Below are 18911 nucleotides of genomic sequence, written 5' to 3'. Positions count from 1 at the left end.
CAATGGAGGAACAAGATGGGGATGTCCCAAAGAAGGGAATGACAATCTTTTCCTTCTTTCCTACTACATTTCTTGGTTTCTTGTTCTCAGACTCTTTATAGCAAACCAGAATTTTGCTAAATTATTTACATTGCTTTATGAGAAAATGGATTCTGGGTTGTAAATAGATCCTTGGATCACAGCCCATTTATAAGCTGATGACTTCCTGAGATGCATGACTGACTGTTTTGCATGGAAGAAATTACATGTACAAACTCTTATTGAGAAATGTGGAGGTTCACACATTTAAAAATTTCTCAGAGTTTAAATGTTTATCCAAATGGGATTATCTCTGAGGAACTAAAAGGAATGTGAGACAATGTTTATGGCTCCCATGATTCTAATTTGGTTGCTGCCATGGAGAGGTCTCTAATGTAGTGGTTCTTAACTCTTTGGGTTATTTGTACCTTGGGGAATCTGAGAATTGAATGCATTCTTTCCATGAAAGGCGTACACACACACAGAGAATCTTATGTGTATTTTCAGGGGATTCGCAGAACTCCCTAGAGACTTCTAGTTGTTCTTAAACACTAGGCTAAGAATTGTTAGCCTATTGAACTCAGGGAAAACACTAGCCCATGTATTCCTATTTACAACAGAAAAAATCCTATTTGGGAATAGGCTGTAGGGTAGGGGTGAAGAATCCATCCTGGTGCTTGTAGAGCCTACTGCATTTAACATTTGAGAGAGGATTCCAGAGCTTGCACAAAATACAGAAAGATGTATAAGGCACAGTCTTTTTCCTCAAAGAAAATTAGGTATGGAGAGGCTAGAGTATAAGGGACAAGAGTAGTAGTACTGGTAGCTGTGCCTGGAAAGGAGGACTAGATCTGGATCACGGAGGATCCTGAATTCTAGGTTAAGAAACTGCACCTTAATTCTGAAAGCCAGTATGTTCCAGCCTACAGTCATCCTTGTACAATCTTCATCTTTTGGCCATATCTATATCCCAACATGACAATTAGATCTTTTTTTCAAACTGATTCCCCTTTAAAACTTATATTTTTAAAGGCTTAATATATACTTATATTTTGCATTTTATTGTAATCATTTCAAATACATATGCAAAAAACTATATCTCCTAAAATAAAAATATGAATTTGCATTCTACCTAAAATGATCTCATGCAATCAGCAGTAGGTATTCTTCACTTTGGGAAACACTAGAGAGTGCGATGGGGACTTCTGAGTGGGTGGGAGGTTATGTTATGAGAGATGCTCTGTAAAAGGAATCCTTCAGCAGTTGAGTGTCAGTTGGAATGGAGAGCCTGGCGGTGGTGAGACCAAGTAGACACCAGCCTTAATGTATATTCATCTGAATTCATTCATTCACTCACTCATCCATTAAACAAAGATTTATTGAGCATCTGCTACATATATGCTATGCTACTAAGTACAGCTAGGGATGAGTGAGAATAACGAATTGAACAGAGATTCTGCTCTTAAGAGTTTACATGGGAAGTTAGAGATACACATAAATAACTTAAGGTATAAATGATAAGTACCACAAGAGAGTTGCAAATAAAAGAGTGAGGTGTCTTCTAGGTGTGTGTGTGCACGTGTGCATGTACATGCATGTATTTGCATGTGTTTGGCAACTGGTTACGTCTAAAGAGAGGGTTCTAAACTTGAACAAATTCAGGGAAGTAGGAAATAAAAAAATGACTGCAAGATTAGTTTGGTTAGTGTAAGGGGTCCATAAAAAAGTGATGGAATGTAAGGCTGGAACTATAAGCAAAACGTTATACTTCATATTCGAATGATTGATGTGATTGGTTCCCTGCTCCAGCAAGAGTACCTGGCATTACTATATAGCAGGGGGTCAGCAAACCACAGCTTGTGGGTCAAATTTGGTCCATGGCCTGTTTTTCTGTGGCCAGTAAGCTGAGAATGGTTTTTATCTTTTAAAGGTTTGTTTAAAAACAAATACGCAAACAAACAGAAAAATTATATGACAGAACTGCATGTAGTACACAAAACCTAACATACTTACCATCTGCCTCTTTACAGAAAAGTTTACCAACCTCTGCAGTGTATAAAATGGATTGTTGGTGGGATACTGGATTAGGGGAAACCATGTTAATAGGGAAGAGTGATAGGAAAGGAAGAAAGGGAATGTCTGAGAGCATGGACTTTGGAAATGAAGGAGCCTAGAGGAAGACAAGGCTTAATATGTGTAATTTGGGAATTGTCTCAAAATGATAACTGAAGTCAGAATAAGGAATGAAAGCGGAAAGAGCCAAGAACTGATCTTTTTATTTTTTTGCGTTACGTGGGCCTCACTGTTGTGGCCTCTCCCGTTGCGGAGCACAGGCTCTGGACGCACAGGCTCAGTGGCCATGGCTCACGGGCCCAGCCGCTCCGCGGCACGTGGGATCTTCCCAGAACGGAGCACGAACCCGTGTCCCCTGCATTGGCAGGCAGACTCTCAACCACTGCGCCACCAGGGAAGCCCCAAGAACTGATCTTTGGTAAACATCTTTTTATAGTGTGGGGAGGAAGAAGGGGAACTAGCAATAGAAAGATATATGAACTGTAAGAGAAATGGCAAGGAAACAGAATCTACAGAGTCTAACATCACTGACTCCTCAGGAATGTAACTTAGAAGAGGTAAGGGGAGTTAACAGCATCAAATGCTACAGAGAAGTTACTGAAAAGGACACAAACCTGATGGCCTAATATCTTTGCTTCAGTTTATTCCATTAGCACATTTCTATGTCCTTGGCTTTTCCTTGCCTTGAGGTGCCCTACCCAAGTGAGAATGTGATGATATTGAGATGCTATAGCTTCAGCTGCTAGGACATAATAGTGACCTATTCCTTAAATTTAGCTTCTCAGGTTGCACGTGTCCATCATTTTCCAAAGAAAGGTAGGTAGCAGGTCCCCTCCAACTCTCCCCAAACTACCTCTTCTCTATACCTGTAGACATCCTTGGTAGATTCTTGACATCTGATGTCTTTAAAAAATCAGTTTATCTTCATTCTTGTACATCCTGAATTGACTAGAGATGAATAAAGAGATTGCCCAGTATGACTGAAGACCTAACTGAATTAAAACCAATGACTCAGCTTTGGGAGTGATGGCTTGGACTCTCAACTAGGAGCAGGACAAAGAAAACCACACTTCAAAATATGCTTCCACATGGATGATCTCAAGAATTTGATCTCAGACTAGCAAATTATGGAAAAGCTTGGCATTCAAGTTTGATATGAATAAAGTGATGGTGGTGGGGGGAGGGGAGGGTGACTGTATTCGGAGGTGGGAATGGAATTTAAAGTCTTGGATTTTAGAGCAGCATCAGTCTTGAGTGGAGACATGATCCTCGGGTGTGATTGGGAAGTGGTGGCCAGACGAACAGCACTGGCCCCTAGCAGGTCCAACGGCTGGGAGAGAAGGGTAGCAAATTAGAGGAGCCATCAGTGTGTAAGTGGAAGTAGTGAACTAGGAGCCAGGCGGGTGCCATCCTCCACCATGACTTGTTTAGGGCCACACTTACCATGGGGCTTACACTGCTGAGTCTGACCAGTACCCCATCACTATGGAGTGTCAGGAGCAAAGGTACTGCCCAGCCTGGGACTGGTGGGTTGGAAGTGGTGATGGGGGGAGGTTTCTGCAGGAGCTCCAAGAGGCAGGAGGTGGCACTGTCCTCTGGAACTAAAAGGCTCTGTGGTTTCTACACACGCAATCAGCCTCAGAGTACGCTATGCCACTTTTCCTGTCCTCATGTTCTTTATGACCAGATCCCTCTTGAGAGGAAGGAGGTGGAGGGCCACTGATCCCTTACATTTGCCCCCAAATTACTATACTGGCTGGGGACAGTTTTTATTGCTTTGCTTTAAATTTTTTCCTGAATAACAATGATGGAATTTCGCTCATGGCTTGGTTTCTAGGGGGATATATCTTCTCAGAAGGTGACAGGATTTCAGGTGTTTTGACCCAAGTTGGGAAGTAAGCAGAGGAGAAGTGAACTTCTTCAAGAACAATATGAAGTTAGTAGAAAGCACTCACACAAAGGGCCCATCAATGCATATTTTCCATAAGGTCACACAACCCAGAGGCCTGGGTTTCACAAGCATCTATAGTGCAGATCTTTATGACATAGTTAATAGGATGCTGGGATGAGAAAGATGTACGATCAGCTCTAGAACCAAATCCCTAAGTTGAACTTGGCAATGAATGGTTAGGTTGACCTCAGGATATGACATCCCACTTCATTTGTAAAGGAAATCAAAAGAAACTTGAAGAGGAACCTTCCTTCACTATCGGTGGAAATGTAAACTGGTGCAGCCACTATGGAGAACAGTAAGGAGGTTCCTTAAAAAACTAAAAATAGAACTACCATAGGATCCAGCAATCCCACTCCTGGGCATATATACCTGGAAAAGACAAAAACACTAATTCAAAAAGAAACATGCACCCCAATGTTCACAGCAGCATTATTTATAATAGCCAAGACATGGAAGCAACCTAAGTATGCCAAAGAAGATGTGGTATATATATATATATATATATATATATATATATACACAACGGAATATTGCTCAGCCATAAAAAAAGAAAGAAATAATGCCATTTGCAGCAACATGGACAGACCTAGAGAATAACATACTAAGTGAAGTAGGTCAGTCAGAGAAAGACCAATGTCATATGCTACCACTTATACATGGAATTTAAAAAAATGATACAAAGGAACTTATTTAAAAACAAAATAGACTCACAGACATAGAAAACAAACTTATGGTTACCAAAGAGGAAAGGGGAGGAGGGATAAATTAGTGATTTGGGACTAACAGATATACACGACTATATATAAAATAGATAACCAACAAGGACCTACTGTATAGCACAGGGAGCTATATTCAATATCTTGTAATAACGTATAATGGAAAAGAATCTGAAAATTATATATATATATATATATATATATATATATATATATATAAAAAACTGAATCATTTTGCTGTACACCTGAAACATTGAAAATCAACTGTACTTCAATTAAAAAAAAAGTTGCAAAGAAACTCTGTACCTAATACTTGATGGATTAAATCTCCAGTGGGGGAATAAAAACTCTAGACTACCTGAGAAAAGAAAAGAAAAAAAAAAGCAACTTGCAGGAGGTAAAAGTGAAGAGGAGCTCCCTGTGCAATGCTGCTGTGTGTGCTAAACCAGGCGGCCTGGAGAAGGTACCTGGGCTCTGCAGCAGGACAGACCTAGTGTGGCTCTTCCTGGCTGTGCGCACATCTCCTCACCTCCCCAGCCTCAGTTCCCTCCCCTGTTTCTTTCTTTCCCTCCCTGAGAAAAATAATGCCTACCTCCTTCCACCTCCTTTCTAGAGCATCTAGTACTGTCCACACACATAGTCCTTCAAAAATGGAAATTATTTAAATTACATTTATGATTTTAAAAATCCTAATTTCTGTCCAGATGTGGATGGAAATCAGGACAATTTACTGCTTGTTAAGATCACATGTCCTTAGCCTAGAGCTAGGGATACCTCACGTTTCTTAGAATAAATATCTCGCATGAAAATGCAGCTGACCTTACAGCAGGGGTCATGATTAAGCAACAACATAATTATCAGACAGAAAGAATCCCAGGGAACAGCCCTGTAAAATACCCAGAAAAGTACATTCAGCCTCATTTGATTTTATGACTTCTAACTGGTTCCTAGAATTTTGAGCCTGACTGCCTTTCTAGGAAACTTGCAGGACTGCTGAAATGCATAGCTCTGGTAAGCTTTCACAGTCATTGGCCTTACCATTGGAAAATCCTTAATCCTCAGTTAGGAGAAAATCCCTGCTGCAAGCATGCAGAAGCTCAGTTCCATGCCCTCCTTGGGAGTGCAGGAAGCACATGGGCTGAAGTGCTGTGAGCTAACTGCCTCCGAGATGGGAGGACGCCAGTGGCACTTTCAGGATTGGCAGAGGCTCTGCTGGGACACCAGCGGTCATGACTGTGAACCCAGTCTGCACGTGGGCTTCTCTCTGCAGGGCGGCCAGACTACTTAGATTGGATACTCAAGGATTAGAGGTGTTGCCCCATCCTCCTCACCTCACTCCTCTCCTCCCAAACCTAGAAGCTGCTGAAAGGCTTTTCACAAAGGCTGTGTGATGCTTTCTGGAGTTGGATCTTGTTTATTTGAATCAAATCTTTCTTTTTCTAAATATTTAGTTCCTTAAACTCAGAAACTGCCTCCTTCCCTCCGTCCTGGCAGCCTCAGTGAGCACCTGTGCGTGCCAGCCACCGTCACATACACAGGGACACCATCGTGAGCAAGACAGTTCCAGCCCAGGCCCAGGGAGCTATAGTCTAGTGGGGAGCTGCTTGCAGGCAGCTCTCTCTAGTTCTTCTCCTCACCACCTACCTGCCTGTGGTTGAGCCTTTTAGGGTCTGGCCCTGGTGCCCCTCTGGAGGAGCTGTGCCCCCCTACGTCTCCGGAGATAATCACTCCAGGATGCCTACGCAGACTTTGAGATCGTCAAAGCCTGAGTGAGGCTACTGCTCAGGTCTGAACTGCTCCTTCGCCTCCCATCAGCAGGTGGGCTCACATGGCCTTTGAGAATAGTCTCCTCTCACTGAGGCCTACCTCAAATCGACCCAGAGTGGGTGATTCACTGCATTTGCTTCAATGAGACAATTTCTGAATAAAAATACTTCCCACAGAGATGAAATACCAATGATTTTTTTTTTTTTTTTTTGGCGGTACGCGGGCCTCTCACTGTTGTGGCCTCTCCCGTTGCGGAGCACAGGCTCCGGACACGCAGGCTCAGCGGCCATGGCTCACGGGCCCAGGCCCTCCGCGGCATGTGGGATCCTCCCGGACTGGGGCACGAACCTGTGTCCCCTGCATCGGCAGGCGGACTCCCAACCACTGCGCCACCAGGGAAGCCCACCAATGGTTTTTAGTCTAGTTCCTTATTTACTCATCAGGTGACTTTAGGCTTCTGTAAGGTGAGGATAATAACTGTACCTCTCACATTGGGACAGTCACCCAGATCACGTGAGCTAATACATGGAAAGATCTGGCACCCCGCCTACTCCTTCAGTGTTAGCTCAGGTTATTTCTGTGCACCGTAACAGAAGGTCTCTGTGCTGACACACTTCTAAGACATTTTCCCCAGATGTAAGAAATGTTTCAGTAGTTATTGAAGGACACTTCGGAAATTACAGAAATTCCCACCCTTCCTTGGCTACGTTTCTCCATTTTCCACCTGTACAGATGAACAGATCAGCCTGGACCCTGTGTCACTAAGATCATTGATACTAAGCACATCAGTGATTCATGACTCACAAGTCAAGTGAAACTCCAAACCTAACAGAGTATCAACTGAAGCATTTTCCAAGAGGAAAACCCATGTTCTCTCTTCACCTCATTGGGTTGAGGCAATCGGAGCATTCAGGTGAGCTTCAGTAGCAAATGATGCTAGAACCCTGCTGCCCACACTTCATTAGATCCAGGCAGAAAAGTTTCTTAGCTACTGAAGGGAGGAAGCTACAGGGGCCAGTGGAGGCTGAGGATGGTTGTGAGCTTGGCCGGAAAGGAGAAACAGTGGGTGTGTGATTCAAGAAAATGGTTAAACAGACAGAGGGAATGTGGGGAGGTCTCTGCCACCCATGGACACAATGTTACCTACCAATTCCTTCTTCTTCATGCACTCCATGAGGATGATGAACAGGTGCTGAGCTTGGGTTCGAGTGTATGTGAAAGTCTTCTGGATGGTCACCAATAGCTGGTCTCTCAAAGATTCGTTTATAAGTCTGCAGTGAAAAAATGTTGAAAGCGGGTTAACTCAGCTCCTATTTAGTACATATTTCTGACAAATATAGAACACGAGAAAGCATTATGAGGATTTACTTTAGATAGGAGTTATTTCTTCCCATATTTTTTTTCTATAGCAGTTATTTTCATTGTGATAATTTTTTTTTAAAGTGCGTTTAAAAATAAATCCATTTCAACATCTCAGTACCTAAATGAGTAAAGGAAGAAGATGGATTTAGCTCTTTTTTGGCTCTCCCTTTTTTCTTTCATATGGCATATGTCTAATTCCCTCTTGCTCAAGTGTTGTTATCAAAAAAATACCTTCAATTAATCCTTTGCATCTTGGTAAAAATTTACTATTAATATATTACTTATTTGAAGGAGATTTAAATTTCACCTTCAGGTCTAACTGTGGAAAGAAAAATTTTGTCTCAGTAAGGGATTTCTGAGTATCAGTGAGGAGAAATAGGACTTATGTTTCCTCTAAAATCATTCCGTGAAGGTAGTAGCTGATCTGGCCCACAATTCAGGTCCTCACTATTTATGTTGAACTTTTGCTGTGTTGTGTGCCAACAACAGTCTGACCCATAAAGAGGTATTATATTGACTACTTTATTTAAAGATAGTTTTCGTATTATAGAAGAGTGAATTAAAACAAGGAAGGTGCATCATATCAAGTTAAAGCTCAATTATCTCTTGCATGTGGACGAATCGCAATTAATTTTAACTCCTTTACCACGAGCCTGGTGAGAACTGGTCTATCTCCATCAGCCATCAAATAGCAGGAAAGAAAATTCACTTTGTATTAACAGATACTATTCAAAATCAGGAAGATAAAACTTCTCTTAAGGACTAATTTCCCTAGTACTTTACAGTTTACAAATTGTCTTCACACATGAAGCTACAACAACTCCTAGATAAAATAGTATACTATAATTATTATCTCATTTGGCGCCTACAGAAATTTGATAGACAAGAGATCTGTCCAATTCAGAAGGGAAGGATATTTTAGCCAGAAAGAGCCAGATGCTTAAGGTCACTCAGAAAACAAGTGGCACAGTCAAAACCAGAACCTAGTTCTTCTGATTCCTCGTCCGGTGCTCTTTCCACTACACCATGCTGCCTTGTATTACACCTCGCAATACACCACTGCCTCTCTTTATCACTGTGGCTACTTGAGCAGGAAATTATAAAATTTCCTTGTTTCTTGAAAGAAAGCAAGATGAGAGGCTTGAGAATGTCTTCATATCACTGACCTGCTGTGCCCCAGGATTGTGTGAAGATTCACCTAGACCCACGAGGCTGGATATTATGGTGGCCCTACTTTGAGGCAGCTGCACTCCCCATGATAGAATTATACCAAGGATCCTGGAATGTCACTCACCCTGATGGAGGATTCGGTTACCCTTTTGGCCCCCCAGGAAGATTTATATCATGAACATATACATTCAGAAAAAGAGAATGATCCAGATAAAGTTGAAAAATGATACCAAATCCTCTCAAGATTACTGAATTATTCTGGAGAACTCTGTACTCTTAGTTGTGAACCACTCTGAAACCATCCATTCATTCATTCATTCAACAATTGCTTAGTGATGTCTATTTAGTGCCAGACACTGTGGTGCATGCCAGGGCTACAGGGATAGATGAGATATACACGCTCACAGCCTTCAATGGACTTACACACCAGTGGAGTAGAAAGACACGATCCAGCAATTCAACTATAATTTACAGTGGTCAAGAAGCAGAGAAGTTTGTGACAGTTGAATACAATCTAATCTAAGGGGTTCGGGGCAGACTTCTTTGAGGAAGTGCTCTTTTATCTGAGACTTGAAGAATGGAGGAGCATTTAGCACTTGAAGTGGGTGGGATGGGGGTGGGGCTGGGGGCTAGGTAAGAGCATATTTGGCAAACAAAACCGCATGAATAGGACTAGTTTGGAGAAAATAAAGAAGGCCAGTATGGCTAGAGAACAGAGAGCAAAAGAAAGAATGGAACAAGATGAGGCTGCAGAAGGGGTAAGCAAGGGCAAGATCATGGGAAATTTTCAAGACTGTGTTAGAGATTTGGATTTTTATCCCGCAGGCAAGGAGAACCATTGAAGGATTTAAGTTGGAGAGTAACATGATTACATTTGTGTTGCCAATTAATTTTCTGTAAGAGTCAAGACATGAGCACTCATACCTGGGCATGTGTCTACTTGACAGTCTAGAGGTTTTTGCAATATCAAGTGCACATAAATGTTGTACATGATTAACAACAGAAAAGACTCTCCTGATTAGCCACTTGATAGATCCAATCACTCATCTGCAGGTGTTTAATTTTGACAACAACTCAAAATTTGTTTTCTATTGCCAAACATCTGTAATGAAATCCCAGTTCCCTGAGGTCATTAACGGTTTGAGGGATCTGTCTGTCACTTGTACCCAGTCTGTCACTTTGTAACAATTCAGAAATGATGTACAACTCAGCTGACTGTGGGCTTCAGTGGCTAGGAGAGCTGAAAGACACTAAGCATCTTATACATTTTAGTCCAATTTTGCAACTGACTGAAATTGTGGCTTTGGTTAAATCATTTAGCAACAAAAACCATGGATTCTACTTCTAGAAGTACAAGAATTCTCTAGGTTGGTGTTTTCCAGAGTGTAGGAAAACTGTCACTGCTGGAGCTGAGATGAATTTAGGTGGAACAAAGGTGATTTGGTCCTTTCAAAGCATTAGGTTATACTCAGTAAATATTAAATAACTGTTATTCCTGGTTTACTTCTTTTTCTGTCCTGATTGCATCAAGAGGAAAATTTCATTTTTGATGCTTCTTTGCCTTTCACAGCTCACAAACACAAATCCCCCCTTTTGACAGAGAAATGACAGGTTTTAGGTCCCACACTCTTTGCAGAGAGTTTAATAATATTGTTTTTAAAAAGATACTGTATAATGGTTTGATGTGTTCATAGTGCAGCAGTGTTTATGACACACAATGGGCGTCACAGAGATAATCTTATTTGCTCTTCGTAACAATCTGTGAGAAAAGCAGGTATTAATTCCATTTTGCAGAAGAGGAGACTGTGGCCCAAAGAGGTGAAATGATGTGTGCAAAGTCACAAAGCTTGCTCATCCCAGTGCTTCAGTTGGGTCTACTGAATTCAGCCTTCCTTCCATGGTGTTGCTTTTCCTGATTGTAATCTATAAATATGCCTTTCACTTTCCTACTCATCCGCACTGGAGGTAGACATTTGCGTGTATTCGGTGTAGGAAATTGCTTTTTCTTTTAGTTACACAGAAAATATCTGAAGGAAATCAGACACGTTTGGAGAAGATAAGGGGAAACTGGTAAATGAGGATAGCGAAAAAATGCATTTAGTGCACTGAAGATTACATTTGCTTCTTATTTTCTATGCTGACCTAGATGATTTCCATTTGGCACAAATTCTTACTGTCTTCTCCACTACACCTTTCTTATTTTGTGACTATACTCCTTATGATACTGGGAGGCCTACTTTCTTGAAATTATTACTTTCCTAGCTCTTCTCATATTTTTTTCTGCACAACACTGGAATGATTTAAAAATCTTGACTGTTATATTTAATCATGAACAAAAAATAGAAATAAGCTCATTTTAGATTTCTTTTTATGGCACTAAAATAGTGACTGAAAATTTCTTGACACCAAAACATGGTCATAGTATTATGTAAAGTTTTAGTTTTAGAATTGGGTCTTTGACAAAGGGGTGCCTATTTATGGAAACTGTTAATTTGTGGTTCCATATGTACTGATGCTATTTTTGGTACACTTCAAATTAGAAGGCTTTCTGATTAGGAAGTGTAGTCATTGAAGTGAGGAAAATCTCTACACTACAGCATTTGTGTCTCCATTTAAATGCTGTACTTGTGATCTGAAGCTTTTCAGATGAGTCACAGAGTTATCTGAAATAGGTCAGTGTTCATCCAGTGCTCAGAGTAACCAAAACTTCCCACAGTTTGCTACTAATATTCTGTTCAAATGCTGGCAATTCAACCCACATGTACATATTTTTCTCAAAATGAATTTATCTGCAATATCAGAGTTTTGTTCCTAGATTTAAAAATTGGAAAACGCATTCAGAATTCAATGGGACTCAAACAGCTAGGCTTAGGCTAATGGCTTTTGAGGAGAGGAGCCCTTCTTATGCCCCCACAGACACTCTCTCTTAACCTATTCAGATACAATGTGAGAAAATTTTACTTGTATAAATAAAAACGACTGTTAATAATACCACTGTTTGGTACTTACAAAACATCATTTCCCATGGAATCTCTAATGGTCTAAAAAAAAGAAATTTGCTTCAAACCAAAGCAAAGTACTAAATACAACATTAGGGCACAGAAAGTCTACATGTCTTGTCTAAGGTCACAGAGACTGGTATTTTTCTTTTTTTCTCTTCCCTTTCTCCTTCTCTTTCTTCTTTAGTAAAAGTTATCAGTTCTTCCCAAATGGCTGAGGTCACAAGTAGCAGCATGACTCTTCCCAGAGAGGCAGGAGAGCATCATGAATAAAAGCCTCATGGTCACCAGGGCCAGGATGTCTGGAGCTCAAATGTCACTTCTAGCTGTGTGATCTTGTGCAAATTACTTTGTATTTCCAAGTCATATTTTTTGTATATGTAAAATAGGAATTATAATAGTACTTATAGACTTGTGAATGTTAAATGGATTAATCTTTGCAAAATGCTTAGAAAAGTGCCTGACACACAGCAAGTCCTATGTAAACGTTTACTATTATTAGAGCTCAGTCCTACAATGCTCCTTAGGAAAGCGTCACTGACCAGCCCTTCTTGTCAAGTAGCACAACCAGTGGCCAGGGCCTCTGTGTGTAATGCAGAGCTCTCCCCCGGGATCAACAGTGCTCTGCATACCTGGAGAGCCCAGCGGTATAAGGACACTCCAATCCTTATACCACTGGGCTCGCCAGGTGTGCAGTCAGAGAAATAACTTTCTGACTTCAGAGAGGTCAGAGATCACCATTCTTTCTTACATTTGAGACAGAGATACTTAGATTTGGAGGTTTAATTATAATGGAGCCTTGCAAACATCCCATGCAGGCAGCACCTAAACACTCGTTCACTCATTCATTCAACGAACAATATTGTGTTTACTATGTGCCAGGCACTATGCTAGAGGTAGAGAGATGAACACTATTCAGTCCTAGCCTCAAGGAACTCACAGGATCGTGTGTCAACATACTCTGGTCATTTAGTAATAGGTAACACACCCCAACCTTAGCAATGTAAAACAATATTTATTTATTGTGTTGATAATCTTGTGGGCCAAGGATTCAGGCAGAGGTGACTCATGCAAATGGTACTAACAGATCACTAATTGGTTTCTTCCCTATGTCCTCTACTATATTCCCCACCGTGTTGATTGAATGGTTCTCTTACAAGGCAAATAAGATTCTATCATATCCTTCTTAAAACCCTGCAATAGCTTCCCATCACTAGCAAGATAACACCTCAACTTGCATATGGCATTTAAGGCTTCTCATGGCCTCTCTCCCAGCGAGGCTCATCCCCTGCAACTCTCTCACACATATTCTATAAAATGCTATTATCGCCCAAACACACCAGACTCTTGCATGCTTCTATGCCCTTGAACTTGCTGTACCTGCTGCTTGCAATGCTCTCTACATCTGATCCTGTCACTCAGGCTCATCATTCATAATTCAGCTCCAAGTCCACCTCCTGTGTGAAAGTCTCTGATTACCACTCTCTTGATGTTCCCATAGCACTGGATACATATTAATTACTACTATTATTATATTGTATGGGAATCATTTATTTACATGTATGTCTCCCTCCAGTAGATTATGAACTCCTTGAAGGAGTGAATGCATCTTCACACTTCCTGTACCTAAGCTCTAGAAGAGTACATAGTTCATTGTTGGTTCTAGAAGCATATCTGTGGACTGACTGAGTGAATGTGTAGCTGCCTACTCATTAGCTACTCTGTGGCAGCTAACCAGGTGGTCTTCCCCATTCCCCTTTGCTCCTCATGCTGGGATGGACTTCAAACCTATTTGGGAGAATGAGAGAAGTGGCACAGGGTTTTGCCCCTCGCCCCCCAACAATCTGATTTTCTTGATCGTTTTTCATTCAATCAGATCCATCTCTAAGAAATATTCTAGTTTTTCTTTAAACTCAAAGGGTATTTAGAAATGAATTGGCCACCAAACTCAATAATCTATATTTGGTTCTACTTCTGGAGACTGTTTTCCCCATTTGAATTGCTATGTAGCTCATCAGGAGGAGATGCATATTCACTGTGTCTCCCCCATAATGCTTAGGGCAATGTCTTGCCCATAAAAGTGCTCAATAACTATTTAAAGACTTTAAGGATTTCAGTGATATCAAGATAATTCCTTCACATAGATCTTGGTGTTTTTTTATGGAAGTAATTGTATCACATAAAAATCAACTCACTGTGATAAACTATAATGGAAAAGAACATGAAAAAGAATGATTATATATGTATAACTAAATCACTTTGCTGTACAGTAGAAATTAAAACAAATTGTAAAGCAACTATACTACAATAAAATAAACTAAAATTAAAAAGATCAACTCAACATACATCACAGTTTTTCAACTAATTCCATGTCATACATAGAAGGGGTGAGATCAGTTTTGCAATATTCTATAGAAGCTGGAATGTTATAATTAAAGCACTATGATATGGTGCCTTTGGTTGGAATCCAGTTCTTTCATTTACTAGTTGAGGGACCTGAGGCAGGTTATTCAATCTCTTTAAGCCTCCATCTCCTTATCTGTTGAAAGCGGGTAGAATGTCTTTGTAGGTTGATGTATTTGGAAAAAGATAAGGCATAGAAAGCACCTAGCACTGTTCTTGGTACATAGTAGGTGTTCAGTAATAAGCAGTTTTTTCTTATTATTAAATACCCCAGGGGCTTTCGCACCTGCAGGGAATCCCAATGATGTGCCCAGCTCAGGGCTGAAGCAAGGTATTGCATATGCAAATTAGCTGGAGGAGACCAATTCTATGGAGGAGGGAAAAACTGCAGTATTTCTATAAAAGTTGGATGGAGCAGGTCTGTGAATGGGATGGAAAAGGCTAAAATTTTTTAAAATTAATTAATTTTATCTTATTTTATTTATTTATTGGCTGCGTCGGGTCTTCGTTGCTGCACGCGGGCTTTCCCTAGGTATGGCAAGCGGGGGCTACTTTTCGTTGCGGTGTGTGGGCTTCTCATCGTGGTGGCTTCTCTTGTTGTGGAGCATGGACTCTAGGCACACAGGCTTCAGTAGTTGTGGCATGCGGGCTCAGTATTTGTGGCTTGCAGTTTCTAGAGCGCAGGCTCAGTAGTTGTCGCACACAAGCTTAGTTGTTCCGCAGCATGTGGGATCTTCCTGGACCAGGGCTTGAACCCGTGTCCCCTGCACTGGCAGGTGGATTCCTAACCACTGCACTACCAGGGAAGCCCAAGGCTATAATTCAAAACCACTTAGAAGGGTATCAATGAAGAGAGTTCATTAGCTCTTGTATTATGTTCATCAATGTCATGTAAAAACAAACAACTGATGCTAAGATAACCTAAAACCACTACTCTAGATAATTTTATGTCATCTTGAAGTCAAACTGCTGTTAGTATCAGAACTGTTACTTGACTATGACCTCCTCCTGAAGCTTATATTTTGATATTTCTAGAGTCTGTGTGTTCTAGGAAAAGTGCTAATCCGAAAATTCTATTGAGGAATTTGAAGTTCAGGATAAAGGAATGATACAACTTCAGAACAACCACTTTACAGATGAAGAATCTGAAGCCTGAACAGGTAAACTGACTTGTTAAAGATTACATAGCTGAAAGCATCAGAGCTGGGCTTAGAGAACAAGAGAACAAGAAGGAATAATCTTTGAAAATGAATTATACTAACCTAAATACATAGGCTCAGCTCAGTGTAGTAAAGTTAGTGATTTGTTTAAACGATTGGATACAAGAGGAGATTTCTTCTGTTTTATCCCTGAGACAGGATGTTATATATCTTATATGTGAGAAGACTGAGTAATGTGATTTCAAGGATCCACTACTTTCTCAGAGTTACTTCCTTAACTTAGCAGATGTCCCAAGTTCCTTTTAAAATTAATTAAAAGGCAAATAACTATTTTGCTCAACAATTAGAAGGCCTAACGTGATATTTCATGTTAAACTACTTAGCTATAATTGACTGATGTTGATGTTTTTCAGGAAGCACTAGTTGGATAGAAAGTTGGGGAAGATGTGAATGGAATGTAGAAAAGTGACCAAACTACTTTGCCCAAGTTTTACTGTGGATCAACTCCAGGTACAAATGGCCTTTATTAGCTAAGACATGTTAGAAATAGTACCTCTCATCTTGTTTGAGCATCTGGCCTAGAAAAGTTGTTCACCTGGGCTTTTCCTGAGGGTTTCCATCTAGCAACGTGAGGTAGTTAGACGGATCTTAGAGAAGCTGCTTATAATTGGGCAAGATGCACATACATTGATGGTACAGTCTGCTCTCTGGCAAATTTCATCTACCATTAACCATAGAGTGATGTGTCTTACATTCCTTTCTTTCTACTTACCTTCCGACCTACCTACCTATTATCTATCTACCTACCTACCTATCTAATATCTATCTACTTTTTAAAACCCACTCTACAATCCTGAGCCAGATATAGTAAAACAGAAGGCTTAGATACACATACAAAAGGAAACAGAAGGTAGGTGGTGAGGTAGGGTTGAGAGTGGTGCTAAGAGAGGCAGTTAACACCTATTATAAGACAAGCTTTGTGCTGTGCATCTTGTATTTGGCATTTCATAAAGAAAGACAGATTAACCTAAGAAAATCCTAACTCTAACTCCTCGGATGCATGGACTACATGTTATATTACTTACGTACTCCTTCTCTTAGTGTTCACGGACGTGCTGTAGACAGAGGCTTTTCCTCTGCCTCCCTTATCTTGATTCCCCTCAACCCTTCTCCTTTTCCCCATAGTGTATCACCTTCTAAAATGTTCTACAAGCTTATTTATTATGTATATTACTTATTATCTATCTAACCGTGCTAAAATTTACAATGTAAGCTCCACAACAAAAGAAATGTTTGTCTATTTGGCTCACAGGTGTGTTTTTGCCCACACCTAGAATAGTGCCTGGAACATGGTAGGTGTCCAAAAATATTGAATGACTGAGTACATAATGTTGGTTGGATGAAAGAATGTAATTTAAAAATGAAGGGAACAATTTCTAATAACATTGGAAATCTGTCAGACTTTCAAGGGTTCCTAGTGTGGTAGAATCCCATTACAGAAATGCCAGAGCTGTGCGAGCTATTAGCCACACGTGGCAATTCAAATTTAAATTTATTACAATTAAATAAAATTTAAAATTCAATTCCTTAGTCACTCTAGCCACAATTCAAGAGCTCACTGCCTATCTGATTGGACGGCAGAGATACAGAACATATCCATCATCACACAAAGTTCTATTGGATAGCGCTGCTCTTAAGACAGAGGTACAAAATCCTCAACCTTAGGGACTAGCAGGACATTAGGTGAGAAATCCTGAACAGTGTTGGCTGCATCTCTCCAGTTCCTATTCTTCTCTTTGCCTTTGGTTATGAATGTGCCCAAGAGTAGAAACTGAATTGTTGCCAGAGGATATGGGGACTGCCACATGGTCAGGTAGCTTCTCTGCTGCCAAAACTGTAAGGAAAACACATCCTCTGATTTCATTCCAAGTGAAATCCCATCAGTGAATATTGCACATAGCCAGGCAAGAGGAATAATCAAACTTTTGTTGTTTTAGGCCCTGTATGAGAGACAGAATCAGAGCTGGACTGAGATGTGTAGGCTCCTCGGGCAGGCAAAAAAAAAACTCTGGCACCTCTTCAACTGACATGCTTTAAACGTTGGTCCAACATTTAATTCAAAGGAGAAGTTAACCAGCATGTGAAACAAGAAGGAGAAGATGGAAGCTGGGTGCAGCTTCCTCTGTTGCTCGGAGTAACTCAGCTCTGGGGCAAGTAAACCTCCTGCAGTTCCTGGGGCCCATTTTCCTAGGAGGCAACATGGTACAGCTGCTACGAGCAGAGTTTCCAGCCCTAATCTTCCTAGGCAGACCACTCTCTAGCTGTGCGATACTGAACTTTCCTAACCTTTCTCTACTCAATTTCCTCATTTATAAAATTGAGATAATTATCATAGCTACCTCACAGCATTTATGAAATAAAGTGTCTAGATCAGGCTCTTGCATGTAGAAGCTTTAAAAAATAGTAGTTTCAACTCCTCAAGTATGCTATTGGGGGGAGGGTCAGGGGTGTGGAGGAAAAGGGAGTGGTAAATATCACTTCTCTTTCAAAGTCATTTGTCAAAGTATTCCTTCTAACCCTATATCTTACTCTATGAGATGTTGGGGCAAATATAATTTTCTCTCTTTTTGTATGTATTCTGTGATGAATTAGTTCCTAACTTTTTGAAAAAGTTATTCTTTTTTCTAATACATTATGCATTGGCAATTGCACTTTGTCCCTCAGTCTGGCTCCAAACAGCACCACCCCACAATAAAGAGCTTCTTGTCCCTCATATCCTATGCATTATGCTTGTGTGAAAAGGCTCATATCATCAGATAATTTAAAGACTGATGTGATTCACAGTGTTGATAAAAAAACTGAGTATTTCTTAAGTATCTTTTAGGCAGATAAGGTTCTTATTTTTCCCCTGGTTTCATAATTCAATGTGCGACTTGATGCGTGCCTGGTAGCGATATACGCAGGCTAGCTAAAAGATTTTGTTTTTATTCAAGAATAAGAATAGACATCCATGGTATTTGGACTATAAATTTCCTTCTTTGCATCATTGCTAATTTACCACAGTAATCTTTCCAGAGTCCAGATGTGGCCTCAGAATCACTCTCAACACATCATCCTAGGAAGCCACTACTGGTTGATTATTGTTGACACTCAAGATGAAAACTTGTCATCCCTCTACCAGAGATAATAAATCTCAAATATACTGTCAAATGGTGAAAACCAATAAGATCATAGGGTCAAAGAGCTCCAAATTTTAGGCCTGTCTCTAAGACACTGAACTGTAGTTTCC

At 40.5% G+C, this 18911-nt stretch overlaps 1 protein-coding gene across 1 annotated transcript in view; it reads right to left on the bottom strand.

Annotated features, from left to right (window-relative positions):
- The window catches only part of TRPM3 (transient receptor potential cation channel subfamily M member 3), an 856716-nt gene that overhangs the window by 153525 nt on the left and 684280 nt on the right, over positions 1–18911 (bottom strand). Inside the window, 1 exon segment of the mRNA XM_032635138.1 lies at positions 7676–7799. Coding sequence (XP_032491029.1) covers positions 7676–7799 — 124 coding nt within the window.

Source organism: Phocoena sinus, chromosome 6, assembly GCF_008692025.1.
Source record: "Phocoena sinus isolate mPhoSin1 chromosome 6, mPhoSin1.pri, whole genome shotgun sequence".
Lineage (NCBI taxonomy): Eukaryota > Metazoa > Chordata > Mammalia > Artiodactyla > Phocoenidae > Phocoena > Phocoena sinus.
Note: the sequence above shows the minus strand (reverse complement) of the source record. Positions and strands in the feature narration are given on the sequence as shown.